This window comes from Cotesia typhae, unplaced genomic scaffold (genome assembly GCF_013202065.1).
Source record: "Cotesia typhae breed Kobodo isofemale line unplaced genomic scaffold, CoteBio_Ctyphae contig_17, whole genome shotgun sequence".
Lineage (NCBI taxonomy): Eukaryota > Metazoa > Arthropoda > Insecta > Hymenoptera > Braconidae > Cotesia > Cotesia typhae.
Window position 1 is genome coordinate 1 of NW_027423724.1, and position 24972 is coordinate 24972.

The following is a 24972-nucleotide window of genomic DNA, read 5'->3' on the forward strand; positions in this document are numbered from 1 at the left end:
GGCGTTTAAGTGGTAGCGTAAACGGTGGAGGTTTGGACTAACGGCTTAAAGAATACGCAACGGAGTTTTTAATTCCGTTGTTTTAATTATTTATGTGGGACGTTTTCGACGGACGAATTTACCACGCCTTCGTTTGAGACTGATTACGGATTTTTATTAAGAAAAGGTGTACTTACTCTTTGCAGGATTTTTAATTATTACCGGATCCGTGATTCCGGGGCTGCTGTTAGCGCCTTTTCCTGGGTTGGGCCCTCTGATCGGTCCTTGCGGCGGATAGAGTAGGATGGATTGGGCTGCTTATTTTTACGAAATGAATTGATTCGAACAAATTTCACTTCTCTTGACATTTATTTTTATAGACACTAAAACTCTTACACTTTAACAAATATGAATTTTAACGTAATTTAATCAAATGAATTTTATTAATTTGATTGAGCTAACGTCCTCCAGTCCCCCGTAGGGTAAAGTGCGCAAAACTAGCTTTTAAGAAATTTTGAATAACTTAATGACCGGATTCTCGCCTAAGTGCAGAGCAAATTAGAACTTGGAGATTCCGGTTCTTTAGGATTTATTTACTGGCCGAATTCTCGCCTAAGTGCAGGGCAAATTAGAACTTTAAGAATGCGACTCTCTAAGATACTTAAAATTAGTACGTGGCCTGCCGGTTAAACCGCGTCCAAACTTCCTTTAAGTGCAGTGCAAATTAAAGCAAAGGACTCTACAAGGCACGGGCCCGTCAATTAAACGCAGAAGTCGAATTAATTAACAAAAGACCGGGAGCGGTCTCCGTTTCTCGTTTTTAAATGCTCGCGGTGCTGAGTTTGCAGGAGTCCCCGCTATTCAACCAGCAGTCACGTAGCTTCTATTTTATTGTGGCTTTCGCGCATGGAGAAGTCTTCCATCTGCGCGGCTGATTTAAATTTAAAAAGAAAAAATTTTCGGGTGGACATAACATTCCCCCGGAAAAGCGAAAAGCTGGTATAGTTTTTCGGTTTTCCTATGGCCACCTTCCCCATAAGCGAGAGCCACTTACAAATTTTATTTAATGTATTTTAACCTATTAAAAGAGTAATGAGTAAAGTCATCTGGCGCGAATATTTAAATTTAAATTTATTATTTTAATCTCGCGCTGCATAATATGCTGACGGGTGACTAATCCTTCTCGCCTCTCGATTTCGCGAAGCCGTGTCGAGTGTCAGTATCGTCTCAGCAGTGAGTAGCGTGAGTTCTGATTGTCGCGATGTATTTTACTGGAAGGAATTTTGAGGGGTATGGTACGTGGTACCAAATGGCCGTAATGGTTCACGGGGAGAAGGTAAGTTAAATTTTGATGCATTCAGTGGGAGAAGGAATAGAAAAAGTGAAGGAAAGGAGAAGAATAAATAGAAAAGGTACCCTTCTCATAAGAAAATATGTATTAAAAAAAATTTTTTTTTTTTTTTTTTTTCTAGGACATAAGAGCGGGCATTGAAATCTTGGAGGCTTTGGCACGTCCGGTGAATCCAAGCCGGGCGTTGCTTTTGGCTTCTCGATTCATGGACGTGTTTGGTCCACTCCCTCCGGAGATCGTGGAAGCGGCGACCTTTTTCTGCCTGCAAGGCGCCGAAGGTTTAGCGGGATCTTCGGATCTTGAGGAGATGGTGTGCCCCAACAGCGAGGACATCGGGCGTTTGAGGATCGCCTTAATTGAGGCGATCTTCAATGGTTTGGTCACCATGACGTGATGGTAAGTCATTGTAAAATACTTCACAAGTTTTTCTTTGGAATGCCTACTTAAGCAGCATTCTGATTGTTGGAGATTATTTTATCTTTTGTTTGCTTCTTTGTTGCAGGCTAGGCGTATTGAGTGTCATCGGTCGCGCGAGAAGAGGGATTTAAATTTTTTTTTTTTTTTATAAATAAATTTATTTTTAAAAATAAAAGGTATTCTTCTTCTCTTTATTTTGTCTCTCTCCTTTTTCTCTATACCCTTTTCCCATCTCTTAATAATAATGATAATGATAATCATAGTAGTTATGACGAAAAGCAAGAAGGTAAGTAGAATTTGGATTTATACGGAAGAAAGTAAGAATAAAGTGAAACAGGAATTAAGTGAAATAAACAGATAAAGAGAAAGAAAGAAAACAAAAGTGAAGTCCAAAAATAAAAGGAATAATTTCGATTAATAAGGATAAGAAAGGAAAAAAATTTTTTTTTTTTTTTTTTTTCTGGAAAGGTGGTACGAGAGGAGGGTAGATATCGGTACATGTATATAATGATATTCGTATATGTATGTACGTGTGAGTTGTGTGTGGAGCATGCATTGAAGGCGGCACGGTTGTGGTGTAGTAGGCGTGGCTTACCGAGAGGCGACTGTAATTGAGCGAGTGTCGGTAAGCTACTTTGCTTGATGTAGCAGTTCTTTTATAATTACCGCTAGAGGACTCCTCCTGTTCTCTTTCTTACTTATACTCACTCTTATTGAATATTGAGTGTTCGAAATAAGGATTTTACAAAGAGAAACAAATCTTTATGATTTAATAATTTGGAACGATTTTAATGAGTGACGTTAGCTCGATTTTCTTAAAATCATTATAAAGTATAATTAATGTTAAAGTATTATATTAATAATATAATTAATATACTTATAAAATTTTGTTGAATACTCGGTTATAACATATAAAATGTATAAAATGTAATATAGTAGATATAATAGAGTTATAATAAGTAGTTATATTTATTATGACGTATAATGATAAAATGGCAATAGTAAAATACTGTGTAATATATAATTATAGTGATAGTAAAGTGAAAACTATGATTGGGAGAATTATTTGGAAGGAGGAAGAAAATTTTTGTTTTCGGAAAAGAAATTTTGAAATAACGTTTTGCGTTGTTCTCGCTCGTCCCCCCAAGGCCGGAGATAATTTTATTTTCGGTCTTGTGAGTCATAAAGCAGCAAAACTTTTCATAATTCGGATAATTTTACTGATTTTCATTATACTATCAACTATCTATTAAGGTAGGAAAAATTTTTTTTTTTTTTTTTTTTTTTTTTTTTTTTAGATTAGATTATTTGTTCAAACTGTTGACTCGTTTTTGGCATGAAGAATTTTACTATTATTTTTGTAAAACGAAATTATATAGTAAAGAAAGGATTCTATTATAATTTTAAAGTTATTTCTTACTTTTTCCGCAAAAGAGCCATCGGTTTGATTATGTAATAATTCTTTCGTTGATGCTGGGTTTTTCTTCTAAATTGGTGATTTGTAGTCTCTTAATCGGAATGTTTTTGGTTTCTTTGGTGTTTTGACGATCTCTGGAGCTTCTTTGGTTGTTATTTTAGCTTTCGTGGAGACGTTCATCTCGTTGTCGACATCGGTTCTTGTTGGAAGTGGTTCGTTGGCTTCTGGCAGGCTTGATGATTTTTCTTCGAATGTTTTCAGTTCGATTACGACTGGTTTTTCGTCTTTTCTGCTGGTCTGGCGAGGTTTCAATAGAAATCGGCGGACAGTTTTTTGTATGGCTATCCCCCCAATTATAAGTGATATTATTCCAACAGTTGATACTGTTCCTATAGTTATCTTCCGACTAATTTCTTCTTTTTGATGATCCAGGGCAATTAGTGACATTTTCTCTTCGTTTTCTTCCAATCCTTGGCCCCAAGGTTCGAATTTGTCGATAATCGTAGCTGGATCTTGATTCTGTGCGAACAAATTTGGAGCTGCGTTGTTGGTTTTCAGGCTCGAGTTTAACGTTTCTAAGGATAGGTTAAAACTCGGGGCAATGAGGTCTATCTTTGTTGATTCTCTGGCAATCCCACGAATAGTGTATTCGTTACACGTCGCTTGGCATCCCTGATGGATATGTATCAGGCCGGTGCTATTAATTACCTGATTTTCGGCAGTTTGTCCTGGACATCTCCATTGAATATTTTCCTCCTTGCACGTCGAATATACCCAGGTGTTTTTCTCGTTCATTTTTATCCAAGTTAATTTGCATTTTGGAATTATTCTTATATTACAATTCCGTAGATTTTTGGTTTTCGGATTCATCAATAATTCCATCTCGCAATCTACCTCGTTCACCAACTTGGTTGTTTTGGACAAGCGGTCTGGTGGGCATGCCATGTCTGGTCCGATTGGCTTGCAGTTGTTGATATAATCTTGTTCAGCGAGAAAATATTCATCAAACGATGGTTCTGACACGAGATATTTCGATGTTGGTTGAATTGTCAATGTTGATATTTGGTCTCCTACTTTCTCAGGCTTGGGAAGTGATTTTAGCTCATATGCTAACCATGGCGTCTGATCGAATAGTGGAACTGTAATTATTATCAGGAAATGTCCATTTGTTTTTCCTGTTTCCACTGTGGACACCCTGGCTAGTGTATTGATGTCCATGTGATTCAGAGGTTGAGGTGGGTTCAGCGTCGGGTGTTTTTTCATCATGTCAGCGGTTGCTTGATGCAGTTGTTTGGCTGACACTGTTAAATAGGTGAGTCTACCCCATTTTGCTTCTTCTATAATCTTTTCTGCGTTGTTTAGAATACGTAGATGGTTGGTCATCAGGTGAATATGTTCGTCTCCAGCCATTGAGAACAATTGGATTCTTTGTAGATCGCTCAATTGTTTATTTATTGCATGCTTGAGGTAGGCTGATGTTCGGGCCAGTTCCTTGATCCTCTCGGTTATGTTTGATTCGTGTTTAAGGATCTCATTTATTTCACTCTTGATGATGTGAGTGTTGTTTTGGGATAGGTGTATTAATTCCCTATTGTTTTGATATAGGTTGTCTATTTCCTTGATGATGTGCTCTTTGTCGCTGTAGTCCATGGTCCCAAACAGTTCTCGAGCTATTGTACCTACGAATCCGAACCAGGGGCTCTTTTTGTGCGGTTTTGTGAGTCGAATTCTTCTAGTTGTGGGTCCTCGAGGAGTTGTCTTAGCCGATGTTGAGCTTGTTGAAGTTCTGCTTGTATTTCTCTATGGCTGTTGACCCTCAAATATGATGTGCAGATTGAATGATTGAATTTCGTTGAGCATATTCCGTAGGCTTCCCATAAACTTTGATTCGAATGTGGGTACATATTCACCAGTTTGTCGATGTTGATTGAACTAATGAGTTGCCATTCTTCGCGGATCAGATGTATTTTCTTGAATGGGTCGTAGAGTAGGCCTGGGTTGGCCTCCATTGGCTTTATTTTCGTTTCTCCTGCGCTCCATGCCAGATACCCCAGTCCCAAGAAGAGAAGTAGTACGGTGTTCATGTTGAAATTGTATTGGCTCTTATATACTGAAACAAACAACTTGGGTTTCTTTTTAGTCAAATTTTTCGCGGCTGGCTGGTTTAGCCTTATTCGGGTGGAGTAATTTTCGTTTCCCATTTTCTTTTTCTATTATTAAATTTCCCATTTCATTTATTTCGACTATTTCGTATGGACCGGTATAGTAAAGGTCTAATTTATTTTTCTAGGTTCCTTCAACGTGTATATGAGGTCTCCTACACTAAATTTTGTTGGGTGTATATGTTTGTCGAATCGGATTTTAGACTCGTGTTTAGCTCTCGTTAAATTTTCCGCAGATATTCGTTGAATTTCGGAAATTCGACTAATTAAGTCTGCTAGATAATCGTTATATGATTCGATTTTACTGAAGTCCGGAAATTGAGTTGGACTTAGGGCTTTTCTTCCGTACAAAATTTCGTATGGTGTAAATTTTGTGGCTGTGTGCACGGTGGTGTTATAATTCAACATTGCCATTGGGACATACCGATCCCAGTTACTGAATTTATCTACATAAGCCCGAAGGTAGTCGATTAAAGGCTGGTGAGATCGTTCCAAGGCTCCGTTCGATTGTGGATAGTAGGAGGAAGTTGTTATTCTTTGAATTCTCAGTGCTTTGGCTAGCTGTTGAATTAATTTGCTTGTAAATGAGGTGCCCTTATCTGATAGAATTACGCGAGGGCACCCATAAAGAGCGATATAATGATTTAACAGGGCATCTGCAACAGTTACTGCTCTGATATCAGGGAGAGGAACTGCCGCAGCTGCTTTAGAAAAATTATCCTGGATCGTTAGGATGTGTACATTTCCGTCAGGGGTCATGGGCAGGGGTCCTACCGTATCTATACTAATTTTTTCGAAAGGTTCGAAGGGTGTGTCTGTGATGAACATAGGCTGTTTGGTTTTTATTCGCGTGAGTTTATTTTTCTGGCATATCTCGCATGCTCGTATATAATTGTAGATTTTATCTTTCATTCCTGGCCAGTAATATTTTTCGCGAATACGCCAATATGTTTTTACCACACCTTTGTGGCCCCCTATTAGGCTGTTATGATTTTCCTCAATTATTTTTGTTCGAAGGGATTCGTCTGGTACCTCGACGTTCCCTTCGCACAAGGTAATTGTTATTGGACAGTCTCTTAGTTCGTGTAATAAATAGGCTTTTATGTCTAAGTCGTCAAATTCGTCCCCCTGCTTTGCACAGCGAAACGAATGAATGTCGTGTTTGTGCATTGACTGTCGAAGATTTCTCAATCCTTCGATCAGGTCGATAGGGTCTAATTTTTCGAAATGTTTTGTTTTGATAAATACCGTAAAGATTTTACAACGACCTAGCTTGGTGACGAATACGTCCCCCTTTGTAGGCTTTGAGGCGTGAAGGTCATCGGCATTTATAAATTTTAAGTCGCGGAGCAGTTTCGCTACGGGTTTTATTATTTCGCAATCAGCTGCTAAAAAGTGTACTAAGTGGTCTCGAGCGTAAGTAAGCCCGTCTCGGCTGGTTGAAAATTTGATTTTTATGTCGGACCCTTTTGGCGGTATACTTTCGTCTGAACTCGAGGGTGAAGATATTCTTGGTCGATGGCGCCTTTCGGCAAAAATATCTTCAGCCTCTTCGAAAGTTGGAGGGTCGTAGGCGACAAATGGTGGTCCGAATCGGCTGTTCCCTACGTCATCCCCCACTGTTTTATTCCCGCTTGTAGTTGTTTCGCGTCTAATTTTATTGGAATCGCTAGGCTTTTCCGAATTGCTAAGTGATTTAATATTATTATTAACCTGTGAATTATTTAGTTTTGATTCCGTTTCGATAAGTGTGTTATTGGGGTTGGCCGATTCGGTTCCGGCCCTTTCGGTTATTGCTTCGCCGTTTTCGTCTACGATTTGGCCGCTAACATGGTCATAATGGATCCCCATGGCCGCTAATTCATCGGGAATGAGGACTCTTCCGAAGATTGGGGTTCGGGGTTCTGGACCGTCTCCTAAATATCCCGCGAATCGCGATCTGTTTACGTTCTGGGGAGTGAAAGTATTTATGTTTGACTCATTTCTATCGTATGTATCGGTGACGTTTCTGAAATTAATGTCGTCTGTTTCAGTCGAGGGCTCCGGTTCTATGATGATGGGCTTTTCTGCTCCGCTGGAATCTCCGCTTTTTCCGGTTTCTTCTGGACTGATATCGCTGCTTGATCCTTCCTCAGGGTTTTCGCTGTTGTCTCTTAGAAATTCGTCGACATTAATTTCGGTTGCAGTGTCATTGTCTAACGAGTCTTCTTCGTTACTCCAGAGTGGAGGCATTTTGCTGAGTGCTTGGCGGATTGTTTTTGCTATCTCAGAACTTGTTCGTTTTAATTCGGCTAACTCTTGGGGAGTGTAGTTGAATATCGCTTCTTCTCGTCGGATTTTCTCTAGAGCTCGCTCCCGATGGGTGTTTTCCGGTGGTGGCCGTCTTTTGAGGAGTTCATCAAACATTTCTATTAATTCGTGCGTTGACCGTCGTTGTTTTTGTGGAACCCTCATTTCGCTGTCACTTTCAGCTGCTTCATCCTTCTCTGCCTCGTCGTCCCCCTCTTGGCCAATGTCAGGTGTTTTATTACTTGTGCTTGGTCCTGGCAGGAAAACCTCGTCGTCCCCCTGTTCTTCATTTCCGGCTTCTTGAATCTTCGGATCTTCTGAGGTTATATCTAGATCGCTGGTTTCGTGATAATTCACTTTTGGTGGGACTCGTGTTTTTCCCATTTCTCTTTTCCTAAGTCGAGAGGCAATTGTTTCTCTTACTTCGGGAGCGCTGCTGACTCGTGGTCTATTTTTTGATTCGATAGGGCGACCGGGGCGTTTGACCGATTGGATCGCCTCTTCATCCGAGAGATTTTTATTTAATCTTTTTGGTTTTGTTAAAGCAGAAATCGGTAACGCTAGAGGATTATTTTCGGTATTATTATTTATTGTGAGTTCTGGAGATTCTGGACGCCCTTCCGGGTTGTAAGAGAGCCCTTCCGCGTATTGCTCGGTGATCTTATGCCGGACTACGACGTTAAATTTGTATCTACTTAATTTAGAGCGCCATTTAGCTTGTCTTTCGGTGACAGTTGCGCTATCCCTTAACCAGGTAACGCAAGGGCTACTGGTTATTAGAGTAAAATGTTTTTGTAGATACGGTCGGAATTGTTGAATTGCGTAAACTATTGCAAGGCATTGTTTTTCTACGTCAGTATATCGGGTTTCGGTGTCGTGAAATACCCTTGAAACGCAAGAGACTATTTTTCTCCATCTTTTTCCGGATCGTCCCCCACTGTCGTCGCTTGACTGAGAATTCCGGATATTCCCGAGTCCGACGCATGGACAGCTAGGATGAAAGGTTTGTTAAAATCTGGGTATTTAAGGAAAGAATCTTCGCAGAGGGCATTTTTGATATCGTCAAATGCCGTTTGCGCTTCTTCAGTCCATATGAAAGGTTTCGTTTTTCGCGTAAGATCTGTTATGGGCTTAGCCCTTTCCGCGAAATTTTGGATGAATCTACGATAATAATTGGCGAGTCCCATAAATTTTCTGGCTTCTGTATGATTTCTAGGTCGCGACGCGTTTTTGAGTGATGAAATTTTTTTCGGGTCTGGTTTTATACCCTCTTTTGTTATTACGTGACCCAAATAGTCTACTTCCGGGCAGAGAAATTTACATTTTTCAGGTTGGAGAGTGAGACCCGCTTCTCTCAATCTATTGAATAATCTTTGCACTCTCACCCCATGTTCTTCTAGGGTTTTACCATAGCTAACTAAATCGTCGATATAAATAAATAATTCCGTCCCTCTTAACCCGCTTAAGGTGGAATCCATCATTCGTTGGAAGATAGATGGAGCGCATTCTAGGCCAAAAGGCATGCAACAATATTCCCAGTGGCCATCTGGGGTCGAAAATGCCGTTTTTGGCGCATCCGCGGGATGCATTGGGACCTGGTGGAAACCCATGGCGAGATCGAAGACGCTGAAGAAGTTAGCGTCGCCTAACTGGTCTAAAATGTCGATAATTAGAGGTAGAGGATAGGCATCTCCTCTAGTGATTTTATTTAGTTGCCTGAAGTCGATAACCATTCTATATTTTTTTATAGAAGGATCATTAGATTTTTTGGTACTATCCACAAAGGTGAGTTGTACGGAGAGTTAGATTTTCGAATTATTCCCTGTTTTTCGAGATTTTCGACCTGCCTGGCGATTTCTTCCCGATGTTCTGGGGAAATCGATACTGTTTTATTCTCACCGGTTCATTGGTGGTGGTTTCAATCCTGCAGGTGAAATTTTTCGAGCAACCCAGCTTGTCTCCGGGAAGATGAAAGACGTCGTGATTTTTTTCTATGAGCTCTTGGACTTGTTCTTTTTCTTCTTCATTTAGATGACCTAGGGGTATTTTCTGAAGTATGGTCTTAATGCGTACTTCCGGATTGGCTATACGACTAGAATTTTCGATGGAAGGGTCATCGGACTCGTCCCCGTCTGAACTAGGGTTACTGAACTCGAAATCTTCGAGTGCTTGGGGTCCGATGTCTATGTCGACTGGATTTGAATTAAGATTAATGACCATACACGTGGCGTAACCGTCCTCTACCTTGACGACGGCCTCTCCTCCAAGGACTCCATCCGGAAGTTTCATTCGAGGAGATATCCCTCGTTCTTTTCGAAGTCTTGGACTGGTATTGCTACTACCATTTTCATACGAGGTGGTACTGTGTAGCTTGAAGAGGGCTTTGTTTTAAGGCTAAAAGAGGTTGTTTTTGTTGGAGAAGATAACAAAACCAAAGTTTGATTGTCATACGAGATTTCAGCTTTTTCGGTTTCAAGGAAATTGTTTCCCAGGATTCCCACTCCGGGGAATGGTAAATCCTCCCGACAAACCTGAAATTCGACTTCGATATGGAGAATTTTCAATTTAACTACTCCTAGGGTCTCAAAGGTACTGTCGCTGAGGCCTCGGAATTTTCTAGCTTTTCCGGTGTCGATAATTGTTTCAGGTTTTAACGCGGATACATTGACGAGGCATACATCCCCGCCTGTATCGATGAGGAATCGCTGGTAGTTACCTAGGAGCAGATTACACGAGATATATACCTTTGGCCCAGTTCCTAGAGCGAGGATCTTTTGCTCGGGGAACCTTCGTGGGTTGATGATCGGTATTGGTTGAATAGGTCTGTTTTTCATTACTAGAGTATTCCAGTAAAACGAGATAGTTACGCGATTTTGAATGAAAAATTCGTTTCCGAGAATAGCTTTATAACCGCCGGGTGGTTTTGGTACGAGATGGAACGTGATTTTAACTCCGAATATTTTTAGACTGATAGAACCGGTTATAGGCATTGAGCTTGTAGCTATACCTCCAACTACTCCTGTATCTTCGATGTTACAGGGGACTTCGTCGCACAGTTCTTCGATGCAGAGTAAGTTAAGGTCGGAACCGGTGTCGAGAAGGGCGTTTACTCCGCCTTTTCGAAGTCCTGGACTACGTAGATGGACTGTAGGGCCTCTTCCTGTAGTTAGGCACTTTGGTTCGTCCTCGCCTGGGCTCGTAGCTCTCCTGCGGTCATCAATTGAGGATTCTGCTGTCCTGCTGGTGACGTCAAGTTGTTTTGGATTGGTTGTTGTTCTGGTCTCGGTAGAGACATTGGTTCCGTCATAGTCGATTGATGTTCTAAGACCTGCTTCTGGGAATTTTGCAGGATTGATCGAGGGTATTGATTTTGATAATTTCGGTATTGACTCCTTGGATATTGCTGATAATTGTTGGGAGTCCTCGCTGAAGTAGACGGAGACTGGACGGGCATACTCGCCATTGCCTCCGGTTGACGAGCGCCCGATCCGTTTAAAGGATCGTACGCGTCTCGACGTTCTCCTTTTGGGCAAAATGGACAGTTACAAATTATCGTTGGGTCCGATTTGTGCCGTAATTTTGCCTCTTCCGAATCTTCGTCTTCTTCAAAGCGTACCGCCCTCTTTGTAGGACCTGGTACTCCCGGATGAAAACGATTTTGGTTATAATTTTGGAAAGGTCGCGGTTGATAATAATTTTGAGTCTTAGGCATATATTGTGTATTTCGCTCGGTTCCGAACGTGAAAGTAGAGCCCATCATTTGTTGTTCTACTTGATAACCCGCGCCGTAGTGACTGTCAGGAGCGTAGTCTTCATATGTGTCGGGAAATGGGTCATCGTAATACCGAGGAGCGCTTGTTCTTGGACCTTGACTATATTCTTGATATGCCAAGGTGCGGGGTAATTCGCGATAATTACCACGATCGTCATAATCACGAGAAGATCTCGGCATTTGCGGATAATGTCGGTTACCATCTTGTCCGGGTCGTCAGTGAAATTCCACTGAGGGTGGAAGTGATTCTCCGGGAGTGAGTCCATCATCTCTCATAGATCGTCTTCGTTCCGGTCTTCTATACGCGTCGTTTTCGATGGCGAGATACATGTCATTTAACGTTTCGGCTCTTCTTATTTTACATAGGCACCGTAAGAAGTCTGGTAGGTATTCGTATAGGGTAGTAGCCGCTGTTTTCTCAAATGTACGTTTTACTACGGCCCTATCAGCTTCGGGAGCATTGAGCTCTATACGACGAACCATCTCGCTTAACCGGTAATAAAAGTCTTCGATGTTTTCCGTATCTTTTGGGGCCGCAGCAGCTAGATTTTTCTGCCACGTGATATATGGGTCGCCTCTCTTGAGTTTTCGACCTAGGACTAGTAAGATATCTTCTACCGAGCCTAATTCGACATGTTCAACCAATCTCTTGGCTCGTCCATATAGTTTTTGGGCTATACGACGGGCGAAGAAGTCTTGGTTGTCTGCTGGGATGCTCGGCCAATTTCTTACTATCCCATCGAACAATTCGAAATCTTTTACTGCGTTTGGCTCTTCCCCGTTAAAATAGGGGAGGGCATCGTGTAGCTCTTTGGCCAATGTTTGAATTTGAGTGTTAAGAAGTTCCTCGTTTATAGAGGTGTTTACGCGGAAAGTTCTCCTAGCCATTCTTCCGAACGGAAAATCGTTCGAACAAGGGACAAAAAACGTTCCTTCTTCGTCCTCGAAGAGTTCCACGGTTCTAGTGTGATCTAACTTGAAGTAAAATTTGACTATTCTGGGTAAAGTTTGAATTTAGACGAAGGTTGGGAAGGAACTTTTCGCTCGAAGAACTCAAAATAAAGGAAAAATAAAAAATCGAATTTTATTTGATTTAAATCGCGATGTATTTTTATCGGTCACTAGGTAAGTAGGTCACAGCTGTTGAGTGCAATAACCGGAGGAAAAGATTAGCTATCGTGTATATAGAGTTACAGAATGTTGAGTACGGACGGATAGACACGGAAGAGTTGAAGGGCGTGTGTTTACTATAAGCAATTTCAAGATAGTAATAAAGGAAGAATCAAATATTTTACTCAGACGGTAATGAATAAAATTGAAAGGAAATTCTAACACCTTGACCAATTCCTAGTTTCCAGCAAAAAAATTTTGAATTTTATTATTAGTTTATATAAAAAAAATTGAATATAAAAAAATTTTAAATATAAAAATCTCAGACGAAATTTCAAATAAGATTGGAGTAAAATTACACCAATGTATGAACACTAAAGCCTGAAGTTAAATTTAAATTTCGCTTACTCAGCGGAATGTAAGATAATGAATTAATGTAACTTCTATAACAAGATTTTATAATAACACAAAAAAATTTCTAATAGTTTTCTATTTATGTGAGCTCTTTGGAGTTCAATTTTCGAAGATTTGAAAGAAAGATGAGCGGATAAGAATTTAGGTTTTTAGGTTCGAGGTGGAGATTTAGGGTCGATCGGATGGAGTTTGTACTCGAACGGCGCTTTGATGGGGGCTTGGGTTTGGCGAATCTTTAATATTGTTTCGTAAAGTTCCGCGACGGCTTTAACGTTTTCTATAATCTTTGGCCCACCAGCCTTTTTATCGGTTACGTTCTTCGCGGGTTCAGTATCTTCTTCCCAATATTTAGTTTCTATCAACGGGCGGTGATATACCTTGCCGTTGATAAAATCTGAATGAACTTGTTTTAAGTGATATCGATAGCCCGAACGTCTATTCTTTCCCATCGGCTCTTTAAAGTTTTCAAAAAAATTCTACAGCATCAAAAATAAAAACGTCAATTAGTCGACGCAGTAACCGATCGCAAAACCAAAATTTTGTAAATAAATGGATTTCCCCAAAAAAATTTTTATTTTAAAATTTCGGGTCACGAAAATATAATTCGATTTCTAGGGGAAGGGAGAAAAATTTCTTATGGTATTCGTAACCGTGTACCCAAAAAAACTTTTAATATTACAAACGAGGGAAAGAAATTTCAACAAAAATATTCAGTATCACAAAAATTATATACAAAAAAATGTTGTTATTCAAATAGTAGCATCTCGTGTCAGCAGAGATTCCGAAGAGAAAGGAAAAAAATTATATATATATAAAACAAATAGATAAAAAAATTTCGAATTTTTTTTTAAATTTTCTTTCTTATTTTGGTAAAAATTTTATTTTTTTTTTTTTTTTTTTTTAGATAAAGTGTGATCGAGGGAAGGTGCTAAATTCAAAGCACCCTTCCCAAGAGTTAAGTTTTTGAAAGTTTTCTCAGCTAAAGAAAGTGCTGTTAAGCACCCTTCCAGAACTGGAAACCTTTGTGTAGAGAAGGTGCTAAATTCAAAGCACCCTTCTCGTAATGTGTAAGTATAAGTGTAAAGGGTTCCAAATAATTTTTACCCAAAATAAGTCCTTGTTAACTAATTTCTAAAAATACATTAAAATGATGAAAGACAAAAATGAACTTCTGTAAATAAAATTCGAGTAATAGAAGTTAAAATAGTATCCGTAAACTGCTTAATTAGTAAACAAAATTTCTTTAAACGGACGTGCAATATTTCTGCTGACAAGAGATACACGTGCGAGTTCCGCGTGATGCGAACCGCACCTCGAATAAAGAAACGTCAGCGAATCTTTATTTTATTGTTAGATTAAGAAAGGAAAATTATAGGAATGAAAAAGATAATGAAAAGAAATGATTTTATTTTAAATTTTATAACTCCAAAAAAAATGCAAACTAAATTCTTTAGCGAATTATAAGAAAATTTTGGTGTGAACAAAAAAATTTGTTAAGCAAAATTTTGAATTTCTAGAGTTAATGATATATATGAAAAGATTTTTCGAATTTTAAATAAGACTTGAAAATTTATAAAATTTAAGAATAAAAGAAACTGATAAATTTAGTTTTTAAGAGAGAGATTTTAAACTGTCAAAATTAAAATTTACTTAACAGTGGAATTTACTCGATTTTAATAAGAACTTAGATAGTTCGAAAACGAAAAGAAGAATAATTTTTTTTAGAGAATTTAAATTTTCTCAAACGAAAGTTAAATAATTTCGTACTCGAAATCCCACCGCTGCCACCAGTGTTCTTTATGTTATGTCCAAGGGCGTTTAAGTGGTAGCGTAAACGGTCGAGGTTTGGACTAACGGCTTAAAGAATACGCAACGGAGAGTTTTTAATTCCGTTGTTTTAATTATTTATGTGGGACGTTTTCGACGGACGAATTTACCACGCCTTCGTTTGAGACTGATTACGGAATTTTATTAAGAAAAGGTGTACTTACTCTTTGCAGGATTTTTAATTATTACCGGATCCGTGATTCCGGGGCTGCTGTTAGCGCCTTTTCCTGGGTTGGGCCCTCTGATCGGTCCTTGCGGCGGATAGAGTAGGATGGATTGGGCTGCTTATTTTTACGAAATGAATTGATTCGAACAAATTTCACTTCTCTTGACATTTATTTTTATAGACACTAAAACTCTTACACTTTAACAAATATGAATTTTAACGTAATTTAATCAAATGAATTTTATTAATTTGATTGAGCTAACGTCCTCCAGTCCCCCGTAGGGTAAAGTGCGCAAAACTAGCTTTTAAGAAATTTTGAATAACTTAATGACCGGATTCTCGCCTAAGTGCAGAGCAAATTAGAACTTGGAGATTCCGGTTCTTTAGGATTTATTTACTGGCCGAATTCTCGCCTAAGTGCAGGGCAAATTAGAACTTTAAGAATGCGACTCTCTAAGATACTTAAAATTAGTACGTGGCCTGCCGGTTAAACCGCGTCCAAACTTCCTTTAAGTGCAGTGCAAATTAAAGCAAAGGACTCTACAAGGCACGGGCCCGTCAATTAAACGCAGAAGTCGAATTAATTAACAAAAGACCGGGAGCGGTCTCCGTTTCTCGTTTTTAAATGCTCGCGGTGCTGAGTTTGCAGGAGTCCCCGCTATTCAACCAGCAGTCACGTAGCTTCTATTTTATTGTGGCTTTCGCGCATGGAGAAGTCTTCCATCTGCGCGGCTGATTTAAATTTAAAAAGAAAAAATTTTCGGGTGGACATAACAAGTTCATAAGAATTGATTGAGGTAAATTATTTATCGCGAAAAGGAATGATTTATATTGATTAATTATCATTTATTATTATATTAATTCAAATTTTAAGAAAGAAAAAAGCTTGATATTTAAATGATTTACAACCTTAATTGATAATTATAAAATATAATCCAAAACTAAAATTTTTCTGCATCATTTAGTATGTACATCTATCGACGTTGCTAAAAATATGAAAAGCTTATTAACTTAGTTGTGAAAATTTAAAAAAGCTGGTTTTAATTTCATATGTTGGATTATTAATAAAATATGGCTCGATTACATATAAATGATTTTATCATCTGCAGTAAAAGCATAATTCAGAAAAATTTTATCTAGATTTTATAACAATTCTCACACAATGAGATCATGTGGATTTCACACATGGGTTGTTCACATTTGCAGCAGATTGTGCGAACTTTTCTGTCTGCCTTTCGAGGACAAGTGACACATCTAGCAGCCTTACCTAATTTTGTGTCAAATTTTTTTGGTTCAGTCTTTAATGAAAGAAACATACAGGCCTCAGCTCGTAGTTCTCTCGGTAAATATTGACTGGTAGCTCGCATTTTAATGTGATCAATAACAAGAGCCAAGCCTAATTTTTTTAAAAATTGCTTTCGAGACAAGTTATTGTTAAAGTTCACGTGATAGATTACAAAACTATCTAAACACGCTATATCAATCATAAAAAACAGCAGTTTTAATACAAGTTTTTTTGTCTGTCCAAAGACAGTATACTTATTTAAAATATCATCAGTCATAAATAAGTTAACCTTTTCAGTATCAACTTGGCATTTAAAATCTGAATTTTTCAGAATTAGATCAGGTATTTTGCAACTCTCATCTAAAACAACATTAATGTTTTCATTACATAACTTTAATAAGAAGTACAATGCATCTTGGTGATTAGAATAGCTGTCCTCTAAACGATTGAAATTTTTTTTATCGTAAAATTCCAGTCGCGAAATATAATAGTAATCTGTGTCCATCGTATAATATATCATTAAACCCGAAGACAAATCAACTTTATTTTCAGATCTATCTGAATCACTTTTATGTGTCAAAAGTTTTCGACTTATAGTAATAGATTTTTCGACATCAAAATTTTCTTTACAATTTTTCCTAAACGTTTCAATAATTTCTTCTATTTTATTTGGATTATTATCCAGTTTTCTTGACTCGCAATTACTATAGATTGAAAAGTGTAAATAGCGTAGTATAAATTTGAATCTTTTTAAGTTCATTGTTAGCCGGAACAATTCGACTCCAATACCACCTTTTTCCCACAAATCATCTAAATTTGAATTTAATTTGAATAGCCCAGTTAATATGAGAAGACCTATAACAACTCGTAATTCTTCAATATTAATATCTTGACAGTCTCTTTTTCTTGAAAAATTATTCTTACTCCTAGCAATATGTGTGTTTGTACACTCAACGATTGCCTTCAAAATGTCTTCTGTAAAAAACTTAAAAAAACATTCCGTCACAGAATTTTCATCTTTACTTGATACATTTTTCTGATTGATTACATCATCCGTCAATGGTTCAGAGCTAATACTATCGTCATTTAAAGAATTTTCATCACTAACGAACTGCAAATTATTCTCATCTCTATCAGCTGTAGATTTGAAGACTAAAATTTTATGAAAATTATCCAATAATTCTTCAGTGTCTCCGTCATAACCCTCACTGTCGGTATCACTCCAGTCATATCGAAATGCTATATCTTCAATCAACAAACTCTTAAGAGAATTATTATTTAACATTTGAGCTGCCTAAAACCAAAAATTTTATACGAATTTTATATTTTTATAAAAAAAAACAACGTTGTGATCAACAACTTTTATTCTTACCATGCTTCAATTTCAATTTATAAGCTGTAACTTTTATTTATAGACGCTTCAGGTTATTAAGCATAAAAATAAATAATGTATATACGCATTACTTCAAAAATTGTTGAAATTTTATAGTATTTACTTGCTAATTGATATATTGTGGAATTACAACATATAAATATAAACAATCTAAGTTACTCTGAAAACACTCATTGTCAATGTTATTACAACAAGTTTCGATGACATTAATGCAGATGTCGCTCTGTGACTCTGCTAGAATACCAAAAAAATGATATGAGAGCGGGAAATATGGACAACTGAAGTTTAAATTAAATTAACATAATAAAATATTGTTTTGGTTAATTGCTAATAAATATTAAATACTATAATTCCAATAAATAACAACATTATTTCATATTTATTTTGGAGCGAAAATTTATAACGTCACAATATTAGTAAAAATATTTATAATTTTTTAAAATCGTATATTGTTCTAATAAGTTAATAAACATAATGGTTAATTATTTCTTACTAATGAAAAATATTTAAATCGATGAACAATTTACTGGAGTACAAATTGTTGCTGTCCATAGTATTCTTTGTTAATAATACTATAACTTTATTTTAATTATTTTTTAGATTTTTTCAACTCTCAACAAAATAAACAATTTTCAGAGTATTACTCAAAATGACAATAAAAGTGAAAATCCATTGAAATTTTGAAAAAATAATATTACTTATACATCAAAAGTGTGCCAAAAATGGAATAATTTTTCATATTCAAAAGTTCTTGAAAGTTTGATACAGAAAACAAAAATATTTATTTTTACAGACTGCGTACAGGCTTAAAGTGATTTAGAATCTACATCTTCTTATTGTATATGCATTTTGCCGACGGTCGGCGAAAGTGAAATACGTTTGCGTATTTTCGCGAAGGCTCTTTGTACCCCACCCTTTCTCACAAACAAGTACTATAGGACTTTTGCATACATTTATAAATGTCTGCAAAAGCCCTATACATCGCACATATGCTTCGACAACTGTCGGCGAAAGCCCCACGTTAGGATGGAAATGACGTACAAAACCACATGCGCTAGATATATAATCAGATGTTACATATATGTTTAAGAATGTAGAGCAGTGAAAAAATTCATAATTTTAAAGTTCAGAAGCATTTTAAAAAAAAAACTTAATTTCGGAAATCAGAATCAATGGGTTTCTAGCTAAAAAAAAATATTAAACGTTGTTCTATATATGAATAAAATTATATTAGTACCTCACTCAACAGTACAAATCTTACTAGTCATAAGGTATATTCTGTAAATATTGTCCTTCTACTTTTACTTTACTCAATTAAATTTGAATTACACAGATAATCCTATGATCACAAATGAGCAAGCAAATGTAATCTTATCGCAGAAATTGATCAGACTTTTGTAATGAAAAAAGAGCATTATTAACATTAGATTAATACTATATTTACACCCCACGCGCCAATCAGCTTTTTAAATCAAATGAATTCTGGTTTGATTTTTTAATAGGTATTTTTATTTATATTTGATTTAATTTTAAAATAGAAACGAATAATAAATTATCATAAATTCCAGGAACATCCAGTCATAAATTTCTAAATGTAAATAATAGAATTGTATTGTTCAAACAAATTACAATATTGAAATTATTCGATACCGCACGTCACACTTTTGGTTTTCCGACACATGGTTTACTTCAGTTTTATACGTTCAAGTTTTTTATATTTATTTATTTATTTTTGCTGATTTATATATTCGGTTTTTTTTTGAAAAATTTTTTTTTTTAGTAATCGTAACAAAATCTATAAAGTCGTTTGTTTACCTTTGCTATGTAAAAGTATCCGAACAAAAACAGTTTCACTGTAAAAAAAAACGCGCCAAGTCCACGTTCATAAGACTATTAAGAAAACAATTTTTTCCCTTTTCAATTTATTTCATACGAATTTCGAATTTTTCTTCTAAACTATTAGAGTACAGGAAAATTGCTGCAAATAGATTTTGTAGAAAAGTAAATTTCCCGCAATTTTTCTATAACATTTTTTCGTCTGTCTCCAATAGAATATAAACTACAGCAGCTTATATAAGAAAAAAAAAATTGTCGCGTGGGGTACAAGTGTATATTTATCTTATTTTGGGTTTTCTATATGAACTATTGACAATTCTATGAAAATTTCCAAAAATTTTTGTCTGAAAAACTTTCTTGTATCGGTAATAGGATAATCAATACCGTTACGTGAAGAAGAAAAAACAGTGAATTTGTGGATTAATTAACTTTAAACTAAACTGACGATTTCTTGTGATACGGTTGGAGTTATCGGAAAACTGTAAAAATCATTTATTCTTGCAGTTAATTTTCTACAACTTTTAAAAAGGATATTTTCCTTTTCCTCCTATACAATGCAAACTACAGTAGTTCGTGTTGGGAAAAAATTTCGTCCCTTTTCTATTTATTTCATACTAATTTCGAATTTTTCTACTAAACTATTAGAGTACAGGAAAATTGCTGCAAATAGATTTTGTAGAAAAGTAAATTTCCCGCAATTTTTCTATAACATTTTTTCTTCTGTCTCCAATAGAATATAAACTACAGCAGCTTATATAAGAAAAAAAAAATTGTCGCGTGGGGTACAAGTGTATATTTATCTTATTTTGGGTTTTCTATATGAACTATTGACAATTCTATGAAAATTTCCAAAAATTTTTGTCTGAAAAACTTTCTTGTATCGGTAATAGGATAATCAATACCGTTACGTGAAGAAGAAAAAACAGTGAATTTGTGGATTAATTAACTTTAAACTAAACTGACGATTTCTTGTGATACGGTTGGAGTTATCGGAAAATTGTAAAATTATTCTTTCTTGCAAATTTAATTTCCTACAACTTTTAGGAAGGATATTTTCCTTTTCCTCCTATGCAATGAAAACTACAGTTGTTCGTGATGGGAAACAATTTTTTCCCTTCTGAATTTATTTTTATACGAATTTAGAATTTTTCTACTAAACTATTAGAATACAGGAAAATTGTTGGGAATAGTTTTTGTAGAAAAGTAAATTTCCCGCAATTTTTTTCTTACATTTTTCTCACTGTCTTCAATAGAATACAAACTACAGCAGTTTATGAAAAAAAAAAAAAAAATTGTCGCGTGGGGTACGAGTGTATATTTATCTTATTTTCGGTTTTCTATATGAACTGTTGACTATATAATAATCTTGTATATGATATCTTTTGTAGAATAGAAAATTTCCAAGAATTTTTCTCTGATAAACTTTCTTGTATCGGTATTAGGATAAACAATACCGTAACGTGAAGAAGAAAAAAAAGTGAATTTGTGGATTAATTTACTCAAAACTAAATTTACGATTTCCTATGATACAGTTGGAGTTATCGGAAAATTGTAAGAATCATTGTTTCTTGCAAATTAAATTTCCTACAACTTTTAAGGAAGATATTTTCCTTTTCCTCCTATACAATGAAAACTACAGTTGTTCGTAATGGAAAACAATTTTTTCCCTTTTCAATTTATTTCATACGACTTTCGAATTTTTCTACTAAACTATCAAAGTACATGAAAATTGCTACAAATAGATTTTGTAGAACAGTCAATTTCCCGCAATTATTTTTACATATTTTTGTCACTGTCTTCAATAGAATACAAACTACAGCAGTTTATAAAAAAAAAAAAATTTGTCGCGTAGGATACGAGTGTATACTTATCTTATTTTGGGTTTTCTATATGAACTGTTGACTATATAATAATCTTGTATAAGATGTCTTTTGTAGAATAGAAAATTTCCAAGAATTTTTGTCTGAAAAACTTTCTTGTATCGGTACTAGGATAAACAATACCGTTACGTGAAGAAGAAAAAACAGTGAATTTGTGGATTAATTAACTTTAAACTAAATTGAAGATTTTTTATGATACAGTTGGAGTTATCGGAAAACTGTAAGAATCATTTTTTCGTGCTGAGTAAATTTCTTACAACTTTCAATCAGGATATTTTCCTCTTTCTCCTATACAATGCAAACTACAGTAGTTCGTATTAGGAAATAATTTTTTTCCTCTTCAATTTATTTCATACTAATTTCGAACTTTTCTACTAAACAATTAGAGTACAGGAAAATTGCTAGAAATAGACTTTGTAGAAAAGTAAATTTTACGCAATTTTTTTCTTACATTTTTAACTTCCCGCTAAGAAAATCGAAGATTTTCGAAAAATCGGGAAGTTATTATTTCTATCCCGTTTTGCAAAAATCGAGTTTTCAACAGATTTCGACGTTTTAAGGACTTTGTAATCTTCCCTGACCCTTTCGCGATGGTGTCTGTATGTATGTATGTATGTATGTATGTATGTGTGTGTTTGTGCGTGCGTGTGTGTGTGTGTGTGTGTGTGTGTGTGCGTGTGTGGATGTATGTAAACCTCTTATAACTTTTGATTGGCTTAACCGATTTCATCAAAACTGGTGGCATTCGGAAGAGCTTCACTAAACTTCGATTTCCTGTAGAGTAGAACCGATTCGGACCGGTAGATTCCGAGAAATCTCAATAAAACTAAGAAAAAAATTTTTTCTAAAAGTGGTTTTTTTGGAATAACTTTTAAACGGCTTTATCAATTAATTTCAAAAACTTATTCGCTCTTAACATCAAAAAATCACGTCGATTGCCGTCGGGCCAGTTAAAATCGGTTGATTCGTTCGTAAGATGTCGTTGACGAAAAAAATACAAAAAACGGCAAAAAAGTGTATTTTTTCAAATAACTCGTAAAATTCATGTCAGATCGATTTTTGTGTAATGAATTATTTTGTTAACCTTGAAATACCGCGTCGATCGCCGTTAATTGCATCAAAATCGGTTGATTCGTTCGCGAGATATCGTTGACGAAAAAAGCAAAAAAGTGAATTTTTTCAGATAACTCATAAAATTCATGTCAGATCGATTTTTGTGTAATGAATTATTTTGTTAACCTTGAAATACCGCGTCTATCGCCGCAAACGGCATCAAAATCAGTTGATTCGTTCATGAGATATCGTTGACGAAAAAAATTTGAAAAAATTGATTTTTGAAGAAAAAATCCAAAATTTCATATCCGATTAATTTGTGTTTACAAAATGTTTATAGAACTCAAAAAAATGAAAAAATACAGTGATTTCTGCCAACCGCGTGAAAATCGGTTGACTCATTCAAAAGTTATGACAGTATGAAAATTAAAAAATTGTGTGTTATTAAATTTCCATCAAATTTCTGAGCTTGAAGAGTTCAAAAGCATTGAAGAGCTATTTCTATGAGCTCGGTAAGCTTAATCTATTGGAAAACTGATTGTTTTTAGCTCGAAGAGCTCAAAAACAGCAGAAACAATATATTTTTGAGCTCGATGAGCTCAAAAGCGTCATATATTAACGCTTGGTGTTAGAAATTAGCGGGAAGGTGCAGGGATGGCCTTTAGGTCAACCGTTTTCCAGATTTTTTTTCTGTCTTCAATAGAATAAAAACTATCGGTATTAGGATGAAAAATACTTTAGCGCGAAGAAGAAAAAATAATTTTATAGAAAAGACAATTTCCCGCAATTTATAACTTATTTAGTTGAAACTCAAGCATAATTGGAAGTTCAAGAGTCCATAAATTTCATTCATAAATTCATAGCTTTAAAAATCAAACTTAAACCCCACGCGACATGTATGGGCAATATATACCCCACGCGACAAATTTAAAAAAAATTAATTAAAAAACTATACATTCGAAAAATGAATGCATAGATAGGCTTATTAGGGTATGAAATTGCTATATATACCACATTTTACACCCTTAAAAATTTGGTCGGCGAATGCCCCATTAGATATATATATATATATATATATATATATATATATATATATATATATATATATATATATATATATATATATATATATATATATATGTCGGAGAGTAAAGTACAGTGGAGTATTTTCTGACAAAGCGATGAGAATATTCTTTAGGATATTTCTATTTTTTTAGTTATTTTAAGAAATGTATTGTTACTTTAATATTTTGTAAAATAAGATATAACTAAAATGTTTTATTGCGGTAGGCTTAGGCCTAGGTAGGCACATGGTTGTCAACGTAGTCGGGATCCCAGGACGATAGGGGTATCATAAAATTAATAAGGAAAAGAGAAATGTGCAGCAGGCAGACTATTTGAGAATAGTTTTTGAAAATACATTCTTGCTTTGAGATCGAGATCGAACGGACGTCCTGGTGATCGCGAATTTGTTATTTCCTAAGTCTCGGTCAATTGCAAGATATTATTAATATTGTTTGCGGCCTGAATTAACTTAACCTTGTACGACTTTATCTACTCATTCGTAATAATTGATCTTTTTGTAATTGTGAATATTAATTAATTGTAATAATAAAAATGAGTGAATCACAAAATACCGAATCCCCAACAATAACTCCTGCCTCTCTGACATCAGAAGTGGGATCGTCTCCATCTGGTCCAGCACCCGATCAGTGGAATACATTTTTCGAGCTTATGAAGAATTTTTTTACCGAAGCCGTCTTTGACAAAGAATAATGAAGTGCGGGATCGGATCCTGTTGCATGGTGTTCAGCAACGGAATTGTGCCTATTGGAAAACCCTCTCCAAGGAAGCGGATTGATATCGGCGCTTAGTAAAGCTTTGGAAGGCTCAGCGGCTCAGTGGCTGTCTCAAGCATCAATTCCGGGTATACAGTGGCCGCAATTAAAAGAACTTTTCGTGTCACGTTTTGGTGGACAGGAAACTGCGACAGCGGTCGTGCTGAAACTTCACCAGGAGTTACCAACCAAGGATGAAAGTGTCGGTGCATTCGGCATTCGACTTCGATCATCGCTGAAGGCTCGCTGGAGGTCTTTATCGGTCGACGAAATTATCAATGCGGTTGTGCTTGCGCGATTGACTCACCTTGATAATTGGGTGGAGCGCGTGGCATTGACTACTGACATCAAAACGGAAGTTGACTTTTTGAGTGAAATGCGAGGCTTTTCCTACACTCGAAAAAGACCCGTGTCAGCGTCAGATAATTCTTCTGCACCGGATTCAAAGCGTTTCAAGCCAGCGGTGTCAGTGAAGTGCCATTTTTGTGGAGAAATAGGTCACAAGAAGTTTGAGTGTCCTAAACTTAAGAAGAAACACGTAGAGCAAAGCAGTAACTATCGTGGCAGCCAAGGATCACCCTCGTCATCACGTCCTGTGACGTGTTTCAAATGCGGAGCAGCTGGCCATATTGCGCCAAACTGTACGGCTTCAGGCAGCGGTCGTAGCGGTCCAGGAAACAACAAGGACAACGGTGGCGTCGAACGTCGTGTAAATCTGTGCACAGTAGCAGCTCCTACGGGTATTCTGAACCATCTTGGTGAGTCGTTTCCATATTGTTTTGA

At 36.2% G+C, this 24972-nt stretch overlaps 1 protein-coding gene across 2 annotated transcripts; it reads left to right on the top strand.

The window, feature by feature from the left end:
• Positions 1-751: 751 nt before the first annotated feature.
• LOC141537844 (uncharacterized) lies at positions 752-1892 on the top strand. Of its 2 annotated transcripts, XM_074259031.1 has the most exons (3): positions 752-1315; positions 1452-1726; positions 1833-1873. In XM_074259031.1, the coding sequence occupies exons 1-2, from the start codon at positions 1241-1243 to the stop codon at positions 1722-1724; spliced, it is 348 nt and encodes a 115-aa protein (XP_074115132.1). In that variant the 5' UTR covers positions 752-1240; the 3' UTR covers positions 1725-1726; positions 1833-1873. The 2 variants fall into 2 exon arrangements, with proteins under 2 accessions (XP_074115132.1, XP_074115130.1); XM_074259029.1 differs by having other exon boundaries at positions 1452-1892.
• Positions 1893-24972: the final 23080 nt, after the last annotated feature.